This window comes from Nyctereutes procyonoides, unplaced genomic scaffold, assembly GCF_905146905.1.
Source record: "Nyctereutes procyonoides isolate TBG_1078 unplaced genomic scaffold, NYPRO_anot_genome, whole genome shotgun sequence".
Classification (NCBI taxonomy): domain Eukaryota; kingdom Metazoa; phylum Chordata; class Mammalia; order Carnivora; family Canidae; genus Nyctereutes; species Nyctereutes procyonoides.
Genome location: NW_026575140.1, coordinates 38,543,890 through 38,567,810, shown reverse-complemented (window position 1 = coordinate 38,567,810; position 23,921 = coordinate 38,543,890). Strand labels below are relative to the sequence as shown.

Below are 23,921 nucleotides of genomic sequence, written 5' to 3'. Positions count from 1 at the left end.
TGCCTTTTTTTAAATTTTTTTTTAATCTTTTTTGCCTGGAATGCACTTACCCTCTCTCTACACTTGGAAAGCTGTTGCTCAGCTTTCAAAAACCAAGTCTAATATCACTGTCTTGTCTTAGCTTTCCCAGGAAAGAAGGGTCTGGGACCCGGGCTTCAGACACTCATTTGTTTGGGAAGTAGTCCCAAGGATTATGAAGGACAGGAAAGAGCATAACAGTAAAGGAGGGAAAGTCAATTCAAGAGTAAGTTACTGCTTTGCTCTATTCTGTAAATAAAGGGGCTCCATCCTATTGGATTTGCTCCCCATTGGTCAACTCCCCCCACCACACACACACCAGTGTTAACACCCTTGCTTTCCTGCATTGTGCATGAGTGTACTTTCTGGTGCAGAAAGTAGGAGATGTGTGGTGCTGTCAGGGTACACCTGTGTGAAGCTGGTTGCCATGGCAATCATTGAAGTAAAAGTGATCTAAAGAGGATGACAGGCAGTGCACAAGAGGTCATTTTCCTAACTTGCACAGAATTAGCCTTGCCCCATCACACTTCCATGGTGCCAGTCACAGACCTCTGCTTCGTGGCCTTTGTTCTGTCGCTTTGTGATGATCCATTCATATATTGAGTATGAATTTCTAATCAGTGGTGACAAGATCTTGTTCATTTCAGAGCCTACTGAACTCAGCAGAGTAAACAGCAAGCAGCATATGGACTTAGGACCCCTCAATGTGGTAAAAAAAAAAAAAACACACACACATTTTAAATTAATGGGAAGTGTTATGGCAGTCAGTTTATTTCTCAAGTAGCCAATATGACCATTCAAATGAGAACTCAGGATGCAGTTTAAAAAAAGGAGAAATAGGTTGGGTGGGCTCAAAACAAAAAACAGCTTAGACAAAGATGTACTCATCCATGATCCCGGGAAAAAGGAATTATTTTAACAAAAGTATCAGTTACAGTTCATGGAATTTTTTTCTTCAGGAAACCTGACAAAAAAAGAAACATTACGTGGGTCATATTACCAACCACTCCGTTTATAATCCTAAATACATTTCAGTATGTAACTTATATTGCTAATATCTATCTTTAATCTCACTGGAGCCCTACAATGACTCCCCAGTTCACTCAGAATGAAAACTATTGTCCTTACAATGACACCTACAGCTCTACGAAATGTGGTCCTGTTACCTTTCTGGCCTCCTCTCCTCCTGCTCTTCTGTGTGTTCACTTTCTTCCACCTTGCAGGCCTCCGCCAGGAACACTCCCACCCAGAGTGTTTGCACCAGCTCTTTCTTCCATCTGATCATTTTCTCCTGACATCAGCTTGGCAACTCCCTCAGCATGGCAAGACTCTGCTCAAATGCCTCCTTCCCAACAAGGTCTATGCTGAACCTCCTTTTTAAAACCTGCACCCCTCCACCGCTCTGAACTCTTGAGGTCCATATCCTGCCCTACTTTTTTTCTCTTTTTCCATAGCACTTAAGCATCCTCAACAAATATGTAATTAATTTATTATGTCTATTGTTTCTCTTCCCTTTTGCTAGGATGTGACTTCTATCAGGGTAGGAAACTTTGCCCTTTTTATTTATTGGTGTGTCCCAAGTGTGCAGAATAGTGTTTGGCACATAGGTGTTCAATAAACACTTACTGAAGTGATGCCTAAGTGGCTCAGCAGTTGAGCGTCTGCCATCAGCTCAGGGCGTGATCCCAGGATCTGGGATCAAGTCCCACATCAGGCTCCTTGCAGGGAGCCTACTTTTCCCTCTGCCTCTGTCTCTGCCTCTCTGTCTCTCATGAATAAATAAATAAAATCTTTAAAAACAATAAACACTTAATTGAATGAAATATCTTGAAGCTTTGAGATAACAATATGCTTCATAATATAGAGGACATGCTGTCCATCCAAACGCCGGTAGGGCACCTACTGTGTGCTAGGTGTGGATAACATAGACATGGTTCCTGTCATCAAGGAAGTCTCAGGCTAGTGTGGACACAGGCAGGGCCAGACAATTACTGGCCAGAGTGACAGGCCCTCTGACACAAGCCTTGCTGTGGCTATTGGGTCACAGAGACGGGGGTTTGTATGGTCGGGCAGGAAGATGTTATGCAAGAGCACCACACTGAAGCTGACTCTTCCTATAGAAGGGAACTACTTAGTAAAAGGAAGGACATTGGACTGGATTTTGTGCACACATACTTGCTCATGCGTGCGTTATAAAAATGAGAGTCATAACAGTTTTACATTTCATCTTAAACACCCCTTCAGAATCATTACAGAATGAACTTTTCCCTTTGAGTTGGTTACTTGCTTTCTGCCTCCCCTCTCTCCCCTCCAAAAGTATAGGCAGTGTATAAAATAAATATACAGGCAATAAAACTTCATACATCTCTCCTTCACTAATGAGAAGAGACTTTGAGAATCTATGTAGGTTTATAATTGTTCCTTTGTCTTTTTTATTTATTTATTTATTTTTAATTTTTTTAAAATTTTTATTTATTTATGATAGTCACACAGAGAGAGAGAGAGAGAGAGGCAGAGACACAGGCAGAGGGAGAAGCAGGCTCCATGCACCGGGAGGCCGATGTGGGATTCGATCCCGGGTCTCCAGGATCGGGCCCTGGGCCAAAGGCAGGTGCCAAACCGCTGTGCCACCCAGGGATCCCTAATTGTTCCTTTGTCTATTGCATTGTGTATTTCTTGTGAGGATCATAATGCAATTGTTTTATACATATATATGTATCATGAATTTATATAGGACTCATTTAAAATATCCATTGATTATGTGTTTATAAAGGAAGTTTTCTGTATTCAACTATTAAAAGAAACCTCTGGCCTTATTTTTTTCTACTTGTTTCACTCATTCATTCAACAAACTATTATTATTATTACATTGTTTAAAAGATTTTATTTATTTGAGAGAGAGAAAAAGAGATATCAGAGAGAAGGACAAGGGGAGAAGCAGACTTCCTGCTGACCAGGGAGCCCTACACTGGGCTTGATCCCAGGACCTGGCTGGATCATGACCTGAGCCAAAGGCAATCACTTAACCCACTGAGCTACCCAGGTGCCCCTCAATGAAAGAATTGTTAAGTGGTTATTATGTATCAGGCATTGTGCTGGGTGCTATGGATACAAAGAGGAACAGAAACAAGTTCCCTGCCCTTAAGACTTTAGTAGTGCAACAGGCAGACTGGTGGAAAAATGAGAACACTGAAGTCCTACATTTAGTAGGAGAGAACGATTTAGGGCAATAGTTACAATGTGCAGGTCAGATGGAGCCCACATACGTGTTCATTTGGTCCAATAGTGTTTTTTAAAAATTTGAATCGTTTTTCACAAATTAATTTTGATTTCTGGCTTGACTTAAAAGAAGAATCATGGCTTGGCAACTCTGAGCCAGAGTTCCAAAATGGCAACAGTTAACTAAAGCTGAGTCAGAACCAGCCCATTCAGAGGGAGAGAGATGGGGAGCTAAGGGCAGAAGGCAGAGTGCCCCTGAATGTGGATGGGCTGGGAACTGGGGAAGTGTGGCAGATTCCAGGCAGAGAGAATATTTTGGTTATGGTCCATATTTAACTAAGTATCCAACCATATACAAACCCACACAGACTTTGACAATTCCATCCCTGTCTTGCCCATGACAGCGTTCATAAATGTCTGTGAAATGAACACAATCAAAGAATTTTACCTCTGGAGATTATTTCATAAGTCATTTTACAAATGAAGAAGCAGCAGTCTAGAGGGGTTGAGTAATTTGCCCGATGCAGTGCCAACATGAGCCTATAGCTGTTAACAGATTGTACTAAAGGCCTGAGGGAACAGAGGGGAATTGCAACATAGAACAGTATAGTGGGCATCTGTTGTTTTACTTACCCAGCATCCATTCTTCCTCCCTCTGGAAACAGTACCCTTATTTTGCTCCAGGAGCCACCACTCCTCATTCCATGTGCTGCTGGTGGAACTCAGTCCACCTGGCTTCTTAGATGGCATGTGACCCAAGCCCAGCCAACCACACGCATCCTCCTGGAGCTACTGAGAAAGAGGCATCATCCTACCAATGGCAGCTGCTGGAAAGAAACAACGCAATTCTGAATGATGCTATTTGAACCTAACCTAAGACACCATGATGTAAGGAAAAAAAAACAAAAACAAAAACAAAAACAAAAACAAAAAAACGGTAAGCCCAGATCCTTGGGTAAATTGCTTAACTGTTCTGAACCTCAGTTACCACATCTGTAAGTGAAAATAATTCCTTACCTCAAAGGGCTGCAAAGAAATAATGTCTGTAAAATGCCTGGCACACAGTAGGAGCTCATTAATGTTGGCATCTTCACTTTCCCTTCCGAATAATGTCAGATGGATGTAGCATTACTGTAATTAAAATGTAAGAAGTGCATTGGCAGACGTTCCTTAACAACATATTGAGAACAGCTTTTTCAGTAGCTACCTTATGCGATTTCAGGGAACTGGGGAGGGAAAATAAAATAAAATGCAGCTTGTTTTCCTGGAACAATTCAAGCCATATCCAAATGCCTGCCAAGTGTAGCTCCTAAGTCTACGTCTGCATTCATCTATTATTTCACCTCTGTGTAGATAAAGTGGTTTTCCTACCCGCTCACTGGCCATTTTCTTTTTAAAATGGGAACTCTTAAATCCCTGGCAATCATTTAGCTGACAGTTTGGATCATAATGTAACAATAACATTAGTGAGCAGTTGTATGACAGTTCCTGCTTTTAAAGCACTTTACAAATCTGGGCTAATTAGCATGAACGCTAACATGCCAGCTTTTCATGGATTAATATTGCAATTATACTTTGCTTTTTCAATAAAAATGCAGTGATCCCTTTTCTCCAGAAATAGAGAGAAATGAAACGAATAAACTGTCTCTTCAATGGATTCAAACACTACGCAGTTAAAATGTGAGTCAGATACTTTGACTAAATGTTCCTCTGAAAACATTTGTGAAGACTTACAGGTACGGCACCTCTCGCAAATTCTGTTTCAGCATCAATGAGGGAAATAGAGGGACAGAAAATAATGTGGGACAGAAAAGGAATTTGTAAACTCAAGGTAAGTTTCCAACCTTCAAAATACAGTTTCCACTCACTTCTAGATTTAAGCACCTCAAAGAAGTCTGAAAATTATCTGATTATGATTTACTCTTAAGCCAGATGAGAAAATACCAGTTTACGTAGTATTGCAAAAGACCTTATTCTTTTTGTTGTGAATTAAAATACAATAGATTAAGTATAGAAGGATAAAGACTTGGGTTGGGATCCCACCTCTAGTACTCAGCTATAGAACTGTAACTTTTCTGAATTTTGGTTTCCTCACTTCTAAAATGGAGGCTGGGGTAGGGTGATAATACTTACTTTGCATGATTCTTGGGAAGTCCGAAAGTGATAATACCTTACACAATATCAGGGATATGACAAGTGATCATGTTAGCCCTGACCCACCCTCTCTATTTGTAATTAATCCTCCTTCCTTTCTGCTCTAAAATTAATCTGACATTCATTCAGTTTCAGTTTACAGAAAGCAGGGCATCATAGTGAATGAAAATGTTTGTGTTAGGTATTATAAATAACTAAATTTAAAGGGCCAAGAATAATCATAACAGTTCATTGTGAAGGGAAGAATCATATGTTTATACGATCACTTGAAAACTCCTTCGAACATACTATGAAACATACTGTGAAAACATGCTATGAAACCTAGAGATATCTCAGTTAAATCTGATCATTTTGTCCTCTGTTCTCTGTGCAAAGTTAGCAAAAAGTGATGTGAGGAGGTTTAACAGCGGAAAGGCTGGCTGAGACAGAAGGCTGTCTTGAGCACACTTAAATTGTTTCATTCATTCATTCATCAGTTCAACATTTATTGAGCACATGTCAGACACCATACTGAATGTTGCCAGTATGAGGACTAGTACAAGGAATAGCAGATACAGCTTTTGCACTTTAAGGATTCACAGTCTCGCGCTGGAGTCAGACAAGTGAATGAACAGTTACAATAATGTGAGCGATAAATGCTAGTAGGTGCATACTCAAGGCCAGTATCTAATTTCTTGAGAAGTCATAAATTCTTTGAGAGAAATGATTTACCTTTTGCAGTTCCTGCCGCATGATTTGTAGAGGGTGAGCACTCAGTACAGGATCAAAAGACCCATATTTTGGTCCCAGCTCTGTCTTTGACTAGCTATGCATTCTTTGATAGTCATTGCAGTTTTCTGAGCCTCAGTTTCCTCATCTGTAAAGCGTTGATACCAGTTGATACCAGCCCTCCCTGGGTTATTGTAAACATCAATGGTCATGAGAGAGAATTTTTAATTAATTGTAAAGACCTCTATAAACTAAGTCACATTCTTAAATGGTTTTGGTTTTTTTTTTTTTGTATTTTAAAATGGAAGTTGTTTAGTACTTCACATAGTCGCTGAATCATCCTTTTCCTTAAAGAAAACAAAAAAGAAAGAAAGAAAACCAACAGGTAAGGGTCCTTCATTGGACCCCAAGCAGGTCCAGCTTCATCTTCATTGGACCCCAAGCAGGTTCAGCTTCATCTTTTTTAGCAATCCAGGTAGACATTTACTATTATCCCCATTTTACCAATGAGAGCATTGAGGAGCTAAGAATTTGCCCCGGAGCACGACCTCTTGCAAGCCCAGGGTGTGTATACACACCAACAAACGTCCAAAGGACCAAGCCTCAGGGAAGGCTGCGCTCTTTTCTCTGGAGGCCCCGCCCCCCGCCCTGGAGGGGGCTGGACGAGGCCTAAGCCCCGCCCCACGACGCACGCGGCCCCGCCCCCAGGCCTCCACCTCTCGCGGGATCTCGCGGGAGGACGGATGGGGTTAGGTCCCATCATGGCGGCTGAAGAGGCGGATGTGGATATCGAAGGGGACGTGGTGCCGGCCGCGGCACAGCCCGGGTGAGGCGTAGAGACCGGGTCTCGCAGGGATGGGGAGGAGCGCGGGCGCGAGGAGAGTACCCCAGAGAGGCTTGGGGTCCGGCAGGGACCCGGGGAGCGGAAGCCCATCCGCTGGGCCAGGGTGTCCCGGCGGCCGGAGCGGCGCCGCGCCCATACGGCCTGGCCTGTAAGCTGCCGCTGAGCCCGGCGGGCGGGGACCCGAGGCTCGCGTCGGACGGCCGTTCCCACCTGTGGCCGCGGTATTCGGAGCGCGCCGACCTCGCCTGGCACGTTGCACTCTGACCAGCGATTAGATCGCTACTTCCGTGATGTCCACGCCGGAATCCACCCCGCCCCCCCCACCCGTGGACGGCGGCCTGACCTAGGGCGGAGCCTCTGCACCGCACCTGAGCCGCGGGATCCCTGTTCCCAGCGCTTGTAAGCCCGGTGACCTTGGGCGTGCCGTTTCTGTCCCTCCCGACGACAGGTTTCCTCCCCGACCTGGGGTTAGTTGTGAAGAACTTCCAGGGAGGCAGGGCCGCACGGCTCTGGGGGCTCTGGGGGCTCCAGCGTGGGCCGGCCTTGCCCGTCCCTTAGCCCCGTGACCTTGGGCCAGACGGGTAACCTGCCGGAGCTTCAGACCCCTAGCTCCTGGGGAAGCTGACAGTCCTGGTGTGTGCCTCCCAGGGCCATTGTGACCCTATAGGTAAATGTTTTCCCTTCTTCCCCACCTCCTTACCCTCGCGTGAAGGGAATCGTGAGAACCTAGTGAGGGCCCACGGTTTATTTAATGCAGATTTCCTGCCGAACAGGCCAGTGTGGTTCCAAGCAGCATCCTCCAGCTTGAGAGATCCAGCCCTTTGCTTGCTTTCCAAGTAAGAAATCGATGCATACTATCTTCAAAATGTGCTTGCCCAGCCACCGTTTAGGATTGGAAAGAGGCCTGGACTGGTCAGGAATCACAAGTTCTAAACTCAGCCAGTTTATGTTGCTTATAAAATATGAACAACCAAAAAAATAAAATAAGTAAAATAAAATAAAATAATAAAATAAAAAACAACCTCGTTAGAAGTCTGTTAGGTTGACTGAACCATGGGGAATCGCCAGTCTTAGACCATTTTTAGCTTTAAAATAAATGGTAAAATTTCATTCAGTCCAACCTCATAGTAGGGCTTCTATGAATTATGGAGAGCAGTACCCGCTCTGCCCCTGGGGGACTAAAGTAGCGGGTGTAAAGTTCTGCTGAACCCTGAAACGGTATAAAAATGTGAGGAGTAATTAAATTCATATGGTCATTCTCTCCCAAACCTTTAGGCAAAGCAGTCCAAAGCTATACTGATAAATAGGGAACTTTTATTAACAATCATTTTTCAAATAGTGAAAGGGAATAAAGGGGAAAGGAAAGAAAATGAGTGAAAATACCAGTGAGGATGACAGAACATGAGAGACGCCTAACTCTGGGAAATGAACAAGGGGTGGTGGAAGGGAAAGTGGGTGGGGGAGGGGGTGATTGGGTGACAGGCACTGAGGGGGGCGCTTGACGGGATGAGCACTGGGTGTTACGCTGTATGTCGGCAAATCGAACTCCAATAAAAAATATACAAAAAAAAAACCAATCATTTTTCACATTTGTGTAGATCAAGTTATCAGGTTAATTTTAGTGCTCTTGCTTGCATGATTTAATTTACTTTTCACAGTAAGTCTGACAAGTAGGCAGGGATACTTACCTGCAGTCCAAAGAAAAGTGAATTGGCCTTGGAATCACAAAAGGTCATCTGAGAGCCGTGGCTCTGCCCTTTTCCATGGGTTCTTCTTTATTTTTCTGATCATGTTTAAGTTTTCTGCCTTCCTTTTTTCTTTCCTTTCTCTTTCTATTATGCTCGAGCCTTAATTCTTCTGGTGACGCTTATGATCATCTTTAGACTCATGCAAGCCAGATTACAAAGGGTATTGGTCCCTGACGGTGAGAGCCATTGCCTTACCCAACTCCAAGGAACATCATTAACATTATATTTTGGTGAATGGTGCCCTCTGAAATGTGTTGGTACAGCTAATGATAATATCTGTGGAACCCTTGAGGATTAATTGAAAACACGCTTTTAAGTACTTGCGAAATTCTAGGTACCAAAGTTAAGAGGTGGCACTGAAACCTTGATTTCCCTTTCACTTCTACCTTTCCTCCTCATCTTCCTTTTCTCCTATTTGTCCTTTAAATCAGTGTTCCAAGGGGTTTTGTCATAAGACTTCTCACTCACCACACAGTCCCTGGTTATATCATCTCTCAAGACTTAAATTTCGTTAGGTTGGATCATATAAAATTTTGTCACTGTTCAACCATTTTTGACCATTAAAAAAAATGGTGATTTCATAAAGTTCCACCTATTACATACTGATGTTTCCCAAATCTGTCACCAACCCAAAGCTCTCTCTTGAGCTTTAGATCCATTTATCTAATTCTCTGAATCTGTCTGTTCTTGGATGTTCCACAAGCATCTCAATCTCAGCTTATAAACTTTTCCCACCATACCTGCCATCTGCTTCTCCAAGTTCTCTAGTTCAATAAATGGCACCATTCACCCAGTAACTCAAGACATGGACCTATACTTTATCCCTTTTCGTACCCTTCTATTAGTTGCTAAAGGTCTGTTAATTCGAAGTGTCCTCTCAAATGTATTCACTTTGCTGTTCACACTGCTTATTCTGTAGGTCTAAGTTACTGTCACTTCTTTAGTATTTATATAATCACTTCCTTTTAACTGCTCCTTGTCTCTTTAGCTCCCTTCTATTCTTTTTTTTTTTTTTTTTTTTAAGATTTTATTTATTTACTCATGAGAGAGGCAGAGACACAGGCAGAGGCAGAAGCAGGCTCCATGCAGGGAGCCTGATGCGGAACTCAGTCCCGATCCCGGGACTCACAGGATCACTCCCTGAGCTGAAGGCAGGAGCCCAACTGCTGAGCCACCCAGGCGTCCCACCCCCTTCTATTCTTGCCTGAAATTAGAGCAGTCTTTGTTACATCCAAATCTCATCATATTATTCCCTTCAAACTTCGATTTGCTTTATGAGAAAATCCTCCTTCGTTCCTTAACTCCTACAGACGTGGATGATCCATGTCCCACCTACCTTGTTCATTTAGTCATTCAACAGATGTTGACTGAGCACCTTTTCTATGCCAAGGCTTGAGTCTCTAGCAGTTCCAAAACTAACTCCTTGCTCTTATAGAACTAACATTCTTATTGGGTAAGACACAGTAAAACTTACATGTGGGCCAGATGGGGATAACTGGAAAAAGATAGAGAAGGGAAAGTGGTTGGTGTGTTAGCTTTATCATGTATACTTACCCTGGAAAAGTGGCTCTGGAACTATAGGACTTGAGAGGTCAGCATGGATATAGTGGTAGGCTGAATTTGAAAAGGGAAGAAGCCATAGAATTAGCAACCAATTGAATGTACATTGTGAGGAAAATATGGGCAGGCTCAGATTTCTGGCTTGGGCAACTAGCAGAATGGATATGCCTTTGTCTGAAGCAGGGAACGATGGAAGAGTAGCAGATTTGACAGGAATTTCTCAGGGAAGGTTTAAACTTGTTAATTTGTGCTATCTATGGGGATTCAGGTAGGTGTCCAGGTGTATACACCAGAGGTATGGAAGTTGCTAATCCTTATTGAGGAGCACTGTGTAAAGAGATGTCTGCATTAAGTGAGGGGCGTCACTCCTGAAGTGAGGGGCGCCTGGGTGGCTCCATCAATTAAGCATCTGCCTTTGGCTCAGATCATGATCTTGAGGTCCTGGGATCAAGCCCCCCACATCAGGCTTTCTGCTCAGCAGGTAGTCTGCTTCTTCCGCTCCTTCTGTGTTCTAATCTCACTCGCTCTCTATCTCAAATAAATAAAATCTTTAAAAAAAGAAAAAGACCAGAAGTGATACTAGTCCCACTTTCTGCATCCTTATCCTTGGCAGACCTCATTAAGCAAAGGTTTCCTTCTGCTGATCCATGTCTCAGAATCCTTTCTTTAGCATTCCTGGCAGCCTCTACCAAATCAGAGCTAACACCTGAATTAAAACCTTTTGCCATCAACTGAGGGAAGTTATTGCTTTTAGTTTATTGTAGAAAGCCCATTAGTTCCACAACTTATTATAACCACTTTAGAATTAATTGAAGATTCAAAAAGATAAAGCTTTTTGCAGTCTGAGAGGTACAAAATTCTTATCATAGACTAGGTGTGGGAAAAGTCAGTAATTTTCTGGGAAACTATAACTTCAAGATATAAAAAAAATATTGAATTATATCATAGTTTGGGTCTTCTAAAACTTTTCATCTTTTTTGTAAGAAGTGAACAAGGTGACTTTAGAGAATTTTTATTAGTTCAGTGAAAGGAGTGAGAATTAACAAAGTTTAATCCCCCATGAACATAGAAAAGGCCCCAAATAACCCAAGTTAATTTTTTTTATTAATATCAAATTTTCTTTTTACTGTCCTGTTTTTTTTTATTTTGGATCTTTGATCATCTATTCTTTTTTTTTTGGCATTTTTGAGGGCAGCGCTGTTATTGATGACTTTTATGCTTTAGCTATCACTAAAAGAATTGATTGTAAATTTGAATTCCTATATACATATGGATGCTCCTCAAAAGAACTCTGAAGTGTTGGTTCATGGCCATAGAGCATGTTGTGGTTGCTGCTTTGGGGTATTTTTTTCATGAAGTTATTTCTTAGGAAACAAGAGAAGAGAACAGACTTTGCTGGTTAGCAGTTGAGATAGGGTGGCTTAAAGACAGTTTATATTCCACAAATTAAAGAAATAGAGGAGGCATTTCTGCAATGTTAAGTCTGTTAGGAGAAGAAGGGAATGAAATCTTTGTTTAGCATCTGTACCCTGCCAGTCACTGTGCTGGTTAAATGGTACTTATTAATCGGTATAATAGCACTTTTTTACCCATTTTCTTAATTATTACAGAAGTGATGGAAATACAGCATCTGTTTTACAAGATCACTATCTTGATTCATCGTGGAGAACTGAGAATGGTCTTATTGTAAGTATTTTATGAAAATAACAAGTGCACTAAGCTTTTAAAAAGAATACCTCTTTTTTCCTTGGTGCTAGTTCTCAGCAGTTCCAGGGGTAACATGCCAAAAACATTTTTCTTACTTTAAAAATAAACTTATTCTTATTTCTTTTGACTTTGAAATGACCTGTTGGGAAACAACTTTGGAGCCACCTAGATTTAGGTACAAATCCTTGTTCTACGACTTACTAGATTTGTGAACCTCCTTTTCTTCATTTAAAAGATGGTGATCATTGCAGGGTTCATTTCTTTCATTTAGCAGTTATTTATTGAATACTTACTATATGCCAGACACTACACTGGGTTTGGGGGATACAGCTATAATCGAGACAGACATAGTCTTGCTCTCAGGTTGCTTATACGTTAAAAGGGAATTAGGCAATAAACAGGTAGACATAGTAATTATAGACCATAAAGAAACCTGAGATGCTGGCTGAGAGTAACAGGGTGGGGAACCTATTTTAGATAAAGTTGTCATTTAGGGAAACAGAAGGTGACAGTTAAGTTGAAAAATAATAGGAGTAGATGTGTGAAGAGTTGAGGAAAAACATTCTAGGCAGAAGGAATAGCAGCACAAAGGCTTTGTTTGAAAGCCAGTGTCTAGAATACGGTAGGAAAGGGGGGAGTGGCAGCTGTGACAGGGTTGGAGAGGCAGACCAGAGTTCTGTCATGCTTGTATGAAGCAAGAGTAGAATCAAAAGACCAGTTGGGAAACATCTGTGGTAATCTAAGCAAGAGTTGGTGGTAGCTTGGCTGAGATTGTTGCAGAGATGGATAGATTTTAATTCTATTTTGGAGGTAGAACTGCTTGGTAGATTGGATATAAGATTGAGAAAAAAGGGAAGAATCCAGGATGATTCCTAGGTTTCTAGGTGAAATAACTAGGTGACTAATACTGCTATTTACAAAGTTGGAGACATAGGGAGAAACAGTTAAAGGTAGGTGTTTGCGAGGTTTGAATATGTTAACTTTGAGAAGCCTACTAAATATCCAGGTGGACATTGTGAATGGTCAATTGGACATAACAGTCTAGATAGAAAGAAGAGCTTGAAGTGCTTGAAGAGCTTGAGGAGCTTCAAGCCCTAGATAGAGCTTGAAGAGACCTGAGCTGAAAATTTTCTAGATAGAAGAGCTTGAAAAGACCTGAGCTGAAAATTTTTAAGTTTTGAGGGCTGAAAACATGTATGACCACTTAAGGAGAGATTGTGGCTTACGGGAAAAAAAAAGAATTGTGAGTTTTGAAGATAGGGTGAAATTTCTAGCAACATGCTCACTACCTGATACTTCTCATACTTGATTGATAGCTATTACAACTTTACCATGAGTATGAACCTGAGCCTTGGAATCCAGCAGTCCTGTGTCATATCTCTCCTCCTTCACTTGAAACACTTGCCTTGCTATGGATGCATCAGTGAAGTAATAATTCCTATCTCACAGTGTTATCCTGGGAGTCAGATATGTCTGCATAGTAAATGGTAGCTTTATTATTTTAAACATAGTAGATAATTTCAAAAACCAGTTAAGTAAAAAGAAAAATACATTCTTTTTTTAATAGCCTTGGACTCTGGATAGCACCATCAGTGAAGAGAACAGAGCTGTCATTGAGAAGATGTTGTTGGAAGAAGAGTATCCTTTAATGATTATAAGGAAAATAAAGATTTCAGGATTAAAAGTTTATAAATGCAAGACTTACAAAAGAGACTACTGTTGTTACTAGATGAACCTTATTTGGCCCCAGGTTATAATTACATAGTGTGGGACCTACCTATGCAAAAAGCATTTTATTCCTCTGTTTATTTCTGTTTTACTACAGAATCTGAGATGTAACCCAATATGTTTGAGTTTCTGTTGTCAGCTAACTCTGTACTATCTGAATGTTGAGTAGAAATTATAGAATATTTTAAAGTCAGCTAGAACCTTTAGTCCATTTCCAAGATCATTTAGTCCAAGCTTCCATCTTCAGTTTTAGATGCTAAAATGCAAGATGTTAATTTATCTAGGGACACAATTAGAATATGTAAAAGTTCTCACTTCTTACTCTACCAGTTTACAGGTGTTATGTGGGAGGAATCTAAGTAAAAAGCACAAAACAAATACTGCAGGATGATTTTTCCTTCAGAAGTTGTAGATCTTTATCCACAGTTTAGCCACTAGCTTCTTGTCCTTGTTTCTCTCATCTATTTGGTAATGGAAACTTAACTTCTTTGAGACTCCATTTTCTTACATGCAAAATGAAAGGATTGAATGAGCTGATTTCTGATTTTGATTTTTAATTGTTAATAATAGTCTAATAAATACTGGTTTATTTTTAACTCTCTCATCTGTATTTTATGGATATCCTCCTTTTTAAGCCAGAATTTCTCTGTTCCCTTTATTCCCAGTTATTGCTATTATTGATTTCAGAGTGTCTACACCTTTAATTATCATAGGTTACACTTTTTTGGCTTTTTTAATCTCTTTCTTTCCCCAAACATCACAGCCTAGATCATTGCTTTTCAGTAGAAAAATAGTGCAAGGCTCATATATCATTTAAAATTTTCTCATAGCCACATTTAAAACAGGTGAAATCCATTTTAATAAGATACTTTATTTAACCCAGTATATTTAAAATAATATTTCAACATTTAATCAACAGAAAAAATTTATTGAAGTTTTTACATTCTTTGTTTATATGTAGCTATTGGCTGATACATTGAACAGTGTAAGTCTGTTACGAATGAACACTTAAGTAGTCACAGGTTCACTTCCAGATTTAGAAACAGAAAAAATGAGAGTAAGAACTAAGTGAGCTCTTGCAGTACAGGGATTTTTTCTTAGATCTTCATCCTCAGCTCCTTGTACTTAGCATATTGCCTGACATACAAGATATATAGTCAATATTTGTTAAGGGAAGCATATGTCAGACTAATTGAAGAGTATTACATAGGCCAGTTTTAAGAATTTCAAGGGGGAATGTCCATGGTAGATTTGACTTGAATTATTTTTATTAACGTAGAGAATACCCTAAACTCTGTTACCTTTAGAACTATGAGAATATACTCCCTAGTTAATTCTGGATAACCAATCAAATTCATCTATTACATTCTCCATATTTTAGGAAAAATTTAAGTGAAACACTGTGACTATTTCTTCTCTTAGACACTTCTAGTAAGGAATATAGGAGAAGCTAACATTTATGTAGCACATTTTGTGCAGGTCCTATGTTTGTGTGGTTTCACATGTAGTATTTAATCCATATAACAGCCTTGTGAGGTATAAATATTTTTATCATAGTTTTTGCATATCTGGAAAAGGTTTTAAGAAAAATTAGCTAGGATTCAAGTATGATTTTCTTGAATGAGTGCCTATTTAATAGAAGTCACATAAAAACAATGTGATTTTATTATTATTTTTAAGTTTCTTTAATAATTACACAGGTATTACTTATCTAAAAAATCACTTCCAGAAAAATTCTGGCTTGATCAAAAGGAAGATGATAAAAAATACATGAAGAGGTAAATCAATTTTTAATATTTTTAGAAGTCTGAACTATATTTTTAAAAACATGTTGAAAAGCTTCCTTATTTTCTTTTTCATGTGGTGCAGCCTGCAGAAAACAGCAAAAATCATGTATGTACTTAATATGTTTTATATTGTAAAGTTATAGGAGAATTAAACAAAAATTATAGTTGGCCTGTAGAAAAACTCTTGACCTTGGGCTGTACAAAACTATAAAATCAAAATTTCTTAGACCGATGTTGGAATGCCATGAGATAATTTTATGGTGTTACTCCTATGTCAGAATATAAGGTCCTGTCTATGTAAGCAATTCCATTAGATTATGGAAGATGGTTTCCTAGGGATTTGTGGGGAAATTTTTAAAAACTGCTATCTAATATATTAGGAATTGGCTTGTGCTCACTTCGGTAGCACATATACTATATATTAGGAATTGGCTTGATTTCTATTATTCTATTCAGTTAATTTTCACTCATTTCAAATAAAAATTTAATTTGAATTTGTGGTTTTCAAAAATTATCTAGAGAAATTAAGTATTAACTATTTTATAAATATCCTTTCCTTATAATTGAAGAAAATTTGATGTTATTTAGTGTTTATAAGCTTTCATGTTTATGATCCCTCAAAGGGTATACTTATAGATTTACCATTGCAAAGGGTTTGAGCAGTGAGCAGACTTTGGATTTTGCATTTTGCTGAATAAATAACAGCAAAGTTAATGAGATTAATGGTTTGAATTAAATTGATGAGCTTCATCTCTGTTTTTAATTTTAATTTCTTAAAGACTACATTTCAAAAATAATGAATATAGTTTCTTCTTTTTTGGCTTGATATTTACATAGATTTACACTGAAGAATCAAAGAGATAATATTTCTGGAGCCAACTTGAACACTTAACAGGCCTTTTAGGATTTGGAAATGTCTTAATGTCTGCTGATTTGTGTCCAGTCTAAGGAAGCCTATTTGTTTGTTATCACTTTGACTTCCTTTGATGTCTTTTAGTGTTATCTTCACTCAGACCCAAGGATTATTCTTTTGGGGCTCCTATCATCCTAAGCTAGAGAAGTATACAAGACAGGGTAAATCCATCCCCCAGGTAGAGGCTGCAGCCTTTTCTTCTTTTTTAACTCTTAGATTCACAGTATTGAATTTAGCCTATGGCTGTCTATAACCTTTAGCTGCATAAATATGGAATGTTCCATTTCAGACTTTTTTTTTTGCATTTCCCTTTTTTCCCCTCAGGGCACACTCTCCTACAAAATCAGCCAGTTACTCAGTAAAGTGGACGATAGAAGAAAAAGAGCTGTTTGAACAAGGGCTGGTAAATAGAGCAATTTTTAATTTATAGTAAAATAATTTTAGAAGCCAATATTGATAGAATTATAAGGTTAATTTGTGAAGACTAGAAATTTATTTTAATGATCACATCTTTAGTTTTTCTATTGTGATGATATTTGTAGTATAGTATGAGAGAATTCCCTTTAACTCAGACCTAAGTTATTAAAATAGATTTGGATCAATATTTTAGATAGTTTTCACCCCCCTCCCCCGTTTTTTGGTAATAATAAAACACAAGATACTGAGCTCTGTCTGTATACATCAACTACCTGGATTAAAAGGCAAAATTACTTAGTTATCTAATGTTTTCTCTTAGGAAAAAAAAAAAACAATAAAGGCAAAAAACCTTGTATATTTGGAACTGTCTGCATAATCAGCTGAATCCTTTTTTATTCAGATATTTGGCATTCTGCACACAGTCTGGATATTTTTTTAGTGGATGTAGTTAAATACCAGAAACATTTCTGTTGCATGAATGTTTCACTGACATGTATTTAAATATCCACAAGTTACATAATAGAAAAAAAAATGTACACTGGTTTCTAATTCTGAAAATTCTGTTAATGTGAAGAAACTTTTAATAAAATAGAAAAATTTTTTATGGTATTAAGAGTAGGCTATAGCTTTTCCTTTAAGATACATGTTACCAGTATTACACCAATCAATTTTGAAATTATGTATATTTATATATTATTTATAAGATATTTATGTAATATGTGGGATTTATGAATGCAAATTGAAATATCATTGTTAACATTTCTATAGATTATGGGAAATAAGATATATTTGTATGTATATAGACCTTGCCATGACATCTATATATTCTGTGATGTCTTTATATGAATAAATAAACTATCTTAAGGTTTTCTCTGCTGAGGTTTTTCTCCTGTACTGTTGATATTTTTTATATTGGTATTTCATTTTTTTGCATGATTATCAACTTTATAACCTAACTTTAATTAAACAATCACTTATTTAAGATTTCTGCTTACTTTGGTGTTTTGCCCCATAACGAAGGCTATTATATGTATGTTTATGTGTTTGTATACACACACACAAAAATGAATTGTGAATTTTTGGCTATTCTTGACACTGGTGGTAACAATAGGGGCTACATCTTCATGGATCAAACTTCAAAGAGTATTTGAAGTTAGAGGTGTTCAGTTTCCCAGTCACTCCTGTCTGTGCCTTTAGTTCTCTTTGCCTCAGGTAACAATTGTCACCTGTTCTTTGCGTGTCCTTCTAGAGATATTTTGTCCCTATTTATGCCAATAGGCATTTATATAGATAGATAGATAGATAGATAGATAGATATTTATATACATAAATGGATATTTTAAACTTAGAATGTTTTCCCACAGAAATACATGGAATCGTTGGTTGTATCCCCACCCTTTTTAACCTTTTGATACAGTTTGCTTATACAGTGAGTTCTCTCAGGCTTTAGGGAAGGGGATTACGTGGTACCAGATGGTGAAGGAAGATTTTTTCCTTCCCTTTTGGGCATAGATCTCTCTCTTTGCTCTCTTTTAAAATTGGTGAATGTTTGCTTTGTTCCTCTTGTTGGTGTATCCTCTCCAATTTCCATAATGCCCAAGCCCCCACAATCTCAACTGGTTATAGATCTTTGGCATGTCTCAAAGTGCTCCATCCTAGGAAGTGATTGATTTGCCTTTATCCCACAATATGTATAACTAATTCTTCAGTTAGTTGATCTTAGCTACGTATTTATTAATAACAATCTTAAGTAATTAATTTATACTTACTGAGAATTTTCCTATAAGTACTTTTAATTTTAAGAAATTGTTTGCATGTCAGATTTTCTCATGAATATCAGAAATAAATAGATATTTGTTTATCATTTGGGTCAGGTTTTGAAGATGATTTGCCACCATAAGTTATGACCTGTAGATATCATAACCTGTTCTGTAAATTTGGCCGTTGGGATTAGCTTCCCTGAGTTGTGGAGATACTGTGAAGATTTAGGTATCAAATATTAGACTTGATGCCTAAAAATTCCCTTTAGCTTTAAAATTATATTGCATTCCTTTCTTTGCTTCAGAAAGCACCAGAGCTCCTTTAGGACCTCAGTTTTTTCCCTACCACAGCTTCGTTGTTAGCAGGCACACAGCCTTTAACAGTACAGGTGTATAGGAAGGTGTTGGTTGCAGGTTGCTTCATTTGTGATTCCTTCATTCTTCTAAGTCTGTTTTCTGTGATACCTGTGTGGAGTAAAAGTATCTGCTATGGGACAGGTATTGAATATTGTACCAGGTGGAACATGGGTAAAAAAAGATATTTTGAAATTAGTGTCAGATATATAATCAGTTGATTCTAGAAGTAGAAAATATAACCTGCCTCTTTTTCAGACAGTTTTTCAGATTTGGAGCATTGTAATATGCAATATGAGTATATACTGTTAGGAATACATAAAAGTGGTGGATCTTCATTTAGATAGCTGGAAAAAGAAAACTAATTTCTAAATTATTTTGGTCACTTTTCAGATGTTGAGATTCCAAAAGAGTATGGACTTTGATTTAAGAGTCTTAGCTTATCTATAAGGCTTCATTGTGTGCTGTAGAAAATAAATAAAGATGGGTTTGGGTTTTTTTTTTTTTTAGCTTTTTTAAAATGTGCAGTTGCTTGGAATATTAATAAATACGTTAATCAAGATCAATTTCTTTTCCATTTTGATAACATAGGCTAAATTTGGCCGAAGGTGGACCAAAATTGCAAAACTAATTGGAAGTCGCACTGTTTTACAAGTTAAGAGTTATGCCAGGCAGTACTTTAAAAATAAGGTAAGCAGGATATAAATGTCCTAGTTAATAATATTTGTAATAAATAAAATTAGTAAGCAAAAGTAGTTCTTTAATTCAAGCATTAAAGTCAATGTTCAGAGTTTTTGTAGTGAAAAAATTTTATATTCATAAAGTACTCAATGCATGTTTATCTTTAAAAATCTCAAAGCATATCTTCAGTGTTTTGAGTATAGACTGCTATTAGAAGGCATTGTTTCCTAGAAAAATATCTTTTCGTTTTAAAGATTTACCTTGTAGCTTTTTTGTTTTTATTATTGTTCCTTTTATTAGCAAGATACATATTGTAAATTCTGAAAAGAGTCTGACTTAAAAACCAGTCTTTTCAATATGTGAGTGCAAGACCCAGTCCAGGAAAACAAGCCCACAAGCTGCAGAATGATGTTTGAAAATGCAAGTTGTTAGGGGCACCTGGCTGGCTCAGTCTGCAGAGTGTGCTACTCCTGCTCTCGAAGTCATGAGTCCAAGCCCCATGTTGGCACAGAGCTTACCTCTGTTCTGGCTTCAAGACAGGCTGGGGAAATTTCTGGACTTTACTTGGAGGTTTACGGCTCCAAAACAAAATTGATGCTGAATCTTCCAAAAGCTTGGACTGGCTCCTACTCTGAACATTTTGTTCCTGCTCCATCTTCATGGCGGCAGCTTCCATTACATTCTCAGGACTCCACATCTGTGGTTTCAACTCACTTCTCTGCTGGGCCATGATCTCTAGGCACCCGGGCCATCCTAATAGCCTCAGAACTTCTGTCCAAAGATTTGCATTGTAGTTTTTAGGAATGATTAGAGCTTAGAGCCATAAATGCTAACATGATGCTAAAATCTATTTAATAGCAGTGATGAAACTTTTATAATTTTTATGAGGAATTATCTGAAAACTTCAGTAAGTTGTAGGATTCAGAAAAGGATAATTATATTTGGTCTAGTTCTTTAATCTTTCAAGTAATCTGTGCTATGTTTAACCACGTAGTTTTGATATTTAGAAATTTTTAGTATATTCCCTGCTTGAGTTCTGGAAATAGAATTATATAAAATTATATAGAATTTGAAAGGGTCTTAAGTGAAATTTGCTGTTTTCTTTTAATGCAAATAATGAATTTTTCTCTGTATACAATATTTAGATAATTTAGTGTCATTTGAGCATAGGAAGTAAGTAATATCAATCATCTACTCCCTCTTTAACCAAGCAAAAGCATTTTCAAGGCAGTCGGGCAAAGTTAAGGTATTCTGGAAGAGAATAAAGCTTAACTTGGTTAATCCTATTCCGTATTCCTATTACTGCTATTCCTACTCAGATTGGAACATGCAGAACATATTGGGGTGTCAGTTTTACTTAAAGACTTGGGGAAAGGAGACATCATGATGCTAAAGGAGACATTCATACAAAATATAATACAAATCTTACCTGAATTTTTAAGGTTAAAACAGGAGACTTCAAGTAAATAGCAAGGTCATTAAAGGGTGTTCCAAGGCCATGTGTCCAAAACTCCTTTTTTTTCCTGCTACCTTTTTGTTTTCTAAATAGTAAGCCAGTTAACCTCAAATATTAGATTCTGGGATTCTGTTGTGATATAGGATCTGCAGGTAAGCTCTTTTTAGGAGCTATCATCCCTTGGGTATGCCAGACATATACAAGATTTTTCAAAAACTGTAAAGATTTTATTTTAAATCATTTTTATTCATTGACAATCATTTTCTTTTCCATGACTAGATATTTATGTTATAAAAGTACATAAAGAAGATAATTTCATGCCTTAAATTGTTAGTTGTGTAATACTGCAGCTACATTAAATGAACCTTTGAAAATATTTGTTTCTTGTATATCTGAATTTAAATGAAAGATGAATTTAATTTACTAAATTAAAGATATGTGACAGATTCCTTTAATATGTTATAATGCTGTTTAGCATTATAAAAAATAATCAGCTGAGATATCTGATACTCTAAGAAATTAGCCATTAAAAATATTTTAATACCTTAAAGAATACTTTAGTATGACAGTTGTTCATTCTCTGTGGTGGTTCTGAGCCAGATTCCTGTTTTAAACTTAATATTGAAAAACAAAATAGTAGTTGTAAATAGGTCATGCTTATTTAATTAATAAAATCACCCAGCCATGAATAAGTCAAAAATATATTGATGGAAATTTGGAATGTTATTTTACATTCAAAATGCAGTTGTAAATCCTTAGAAGAAAAGCACAATAAAGGTATAATTATACCATTGACATGGACTCAGTTTAACAATACTGTATTTATTATATATATGGCGGTAGTTAAATTTTAAAATATTAATATTATGGGGCTTTTATCTTGATTTTTAATAAGGTAAAATTAGATGGTCCAGAGAAGGAAACACCAAATCAGAAGAGCAGCAGTGATCTTCAGATTAAAAATGAAGGTGAAGGCACAAAGGCATGGACGCCATCAGATCTAAGGGGACGTGCTGATCCCAACTTGAATGCTATAAAAATTGAGCAGTTATCTGATGATGAAGAAATAGACATCACAGATGAGGCAGATGAGTTGACTTCTCAAGCTCCCCAAAAGAATTCTAGCAATGATGTCTTATTAAATATTCCTAGTAGTATAAGTCATGAATCCAGCCAAGGGGAATTTATTGCTTCTTACAACCAAGAAGATTCTGTATCTAAATCTTCCAAGGAATATTTTCAGAATATAAAGCAGGGAGAGATGGAAGCACTTTCAAGCTCAGGAAGTAAATTTTGGACTGAAACACAGAACACTAGTGACAAAAAGTCCCTTGAATTAAATGATCAGAAATGTAATAAAATGATGAAAAACTCTGAAAAACATGATGGAAGTGGAATAATGGATGATGCCAGGCCATTGTCTTCTCCAGAGCCTTGTGAAATTCAGAAAGACTTGAGTGATAATGAATTGCTTTTTCATTCTTCCTATCAAATGGAGGACGAGAGCCATGAGGAAGAAGAGCTTAAGCCACCAGAACAAGAAGTAGAAATAGATAGAAATACCATTCAAGAAGAAGAAAAACAAGCAATTCCTGAGTTTTTTGAGGGACGCCATGCTAAAACACCAGAACGCTATTTGAAAATTAGGAATTACATTTTGGATCAGTGGTAAGGAAGAACTATATTTTAGATACTGTTTTAAAACTTAACCATGCTCTAGAATATTTTAATTAGGCCTATGCAGAATTTTACATTGCTAGTGATACAGAGAGCTTGAACATGTGAATATATTTTAATAGGCAAGACTTAAAATTTCTCATAGTGAAATTTTCTTTGAAAGCTTTGGTAAATATTGTTATCTCTAGCTATCTCAACCCATCTGTCCATTAAGAGTATTTGGTCCTGGATAACAGGGATAATTTGCTTTGAGAAGCAGTTTCTTAGGACAGTATTCGGAAGAAACAGAAAACACTACTATACCAGAAAAAGGGGGAGAACATCTTTCCTAGTTTATCACGTATTTGTAAGTACAAAAAGAAAATTTTGTTGACAGATATATTTCTGTCATTAAATGTGGCTAGATTACAGAAACCATTCTCCATAGGTGCTTTCAGCTTTGAACTTGTAACATAATGTGTTAATAATCCCTTCATCCAGCTTCATCAGGATACAGGAATTTTTCTGATATGTGACATTTATCTTCTAAATTGTCAAAATTTGAATTATTTAGCATTGGATAGGGCATAAACCAAAGAATTTCCCACCTTCTTAGCCTAAGTGCTCTGCAAATAATTTGAATTTTCCATAGTTTAATTAAGATGTTATCAAACATAATTGTTATTGCTTCAGGAGATACTGAGTTGCATAGGGCCATTTTTACAGAGGACTTGTGCTGTAACCTAGGAAGATTTGCCAAAGGGAAACATGTAACCAGGCTTGTTACATCAGTACCCTTCATTACTCCCACAATATTAATTTGGCTTTTAAAGATAGCTCTATTCTAAATGAAAGATTTTTGTTCTTGTTCTTGACATGTGATTGTCTTGCTGATGCTTGGGATGGCTAAAGTAAAATTTCTGGGTACGGGGGGTATCAAATGAAAGAATAATTACAAGGAACAACTGATATTTGCATAGTGCTTTATAGTTTACAGAAAGCTTTTCCATGTTTGATTCCTCACAACAATCCTATAAAATAGGCAGGTGGTGTTTTTTTGTGTGTCTGATCGATTTTGTGGTCTGGCAAAGTTTAGGGGGCTTTGATCATACAACAAGTTACTGACAGAAGGACCTGTGTGCAGGTCTCAGCTCTGTCAATCACTCTCTCCATTATTTCACATTGCCTGATTCGTTCACACTGTTGAAGAA

General features: G+C 37.6%; 1 protein-coding gene and 1 long non-coding RNA gene across 8 annotated transcripts in view; one reads left to right on the top strand and one right to left on the bottom strand.

Annotated features, from left to right (window-relative positions):
• Nucleotides 1–771: 771 nt before the first annotated feature.
• Nucleotides 772–7,591, bottom strand: LOC129496754 (uncharacterized). 3 transcript variants are annotated; one of them, XR_008661833.1, is made up of 5 exons: nucleotides 7,154–7,591; nucleotides 6,103–6,283; nucleotides 4,255–4,368; nucleotides 3,871–4,064; nucleotides 772–982 (listed from the first exon to the last, which is right to left on the bottom strand). It is a non-coding gene; the product is annotated as an uncharacterized LOC129496754 (long non-coding RNA). The 3 variants fall into 3 exon arrangements; XR_008661834.1 differs by having other exon boundaries at nucleotides 3,871–4,061; XR_008661835.1 differs by having other exon boundaries at nucleotides 6,103–6,247.
• MYSM1 (Myb like, SWIRM and MPN domains 1) overlaps nucleotides 6,844–23,921 on the top strand; it is a 43,192-nt gene continuing 26,114 nt past the window's right edge. For 2 of the 5 annotated variants that reach the window (XM_055305020.1, XM_055305018.1), the window contains exons 1-8: nucleotides 6,844–6,925; nucleotides 11,862–11,937; nucleotides 13,526–13,596; nucleotides 15,387–15,464; nucleotides 15,556–15,579; nucleotides 16,711–16,789; nucleotides 19,509–19,607; nucleotides 21,950–22,722. In XM_055305020.1, coding sequence (XP_055160995.1) covers nucleotides 6,861–6,925; nucleotides 11,862–11,937; nucleotides 13,526–13,596; nucleotides 15,387–15,464; nucleotides 15,556–15,579; nucleotides 16,711–16,789; nucleotides 19,509–19,607; nucleotides 21,950–22,722 — 1,265 coding nt within the window. In that variant the 5' untranslated portion in view covers nucleotides 6,844–6,860. Of the gene's footprint in view, nucleotides 6,926–7,721; nucleotides 7,780–11,861; nucleotides 11,938–13,525; nucleotides 13,597–15,386; nucleotides 15,465–15,555; nucleotides 15,580–16,710; nucleotides 16,790–19,508; nucleotides 19,608–21,949; nucleotides 22,723–23,921 lie in introns of those variants that run through there. The other 3 variants (XM_055305019.1, XM_055305022.1, XM_055305021.1) reach the window with 3 other exon arrangements.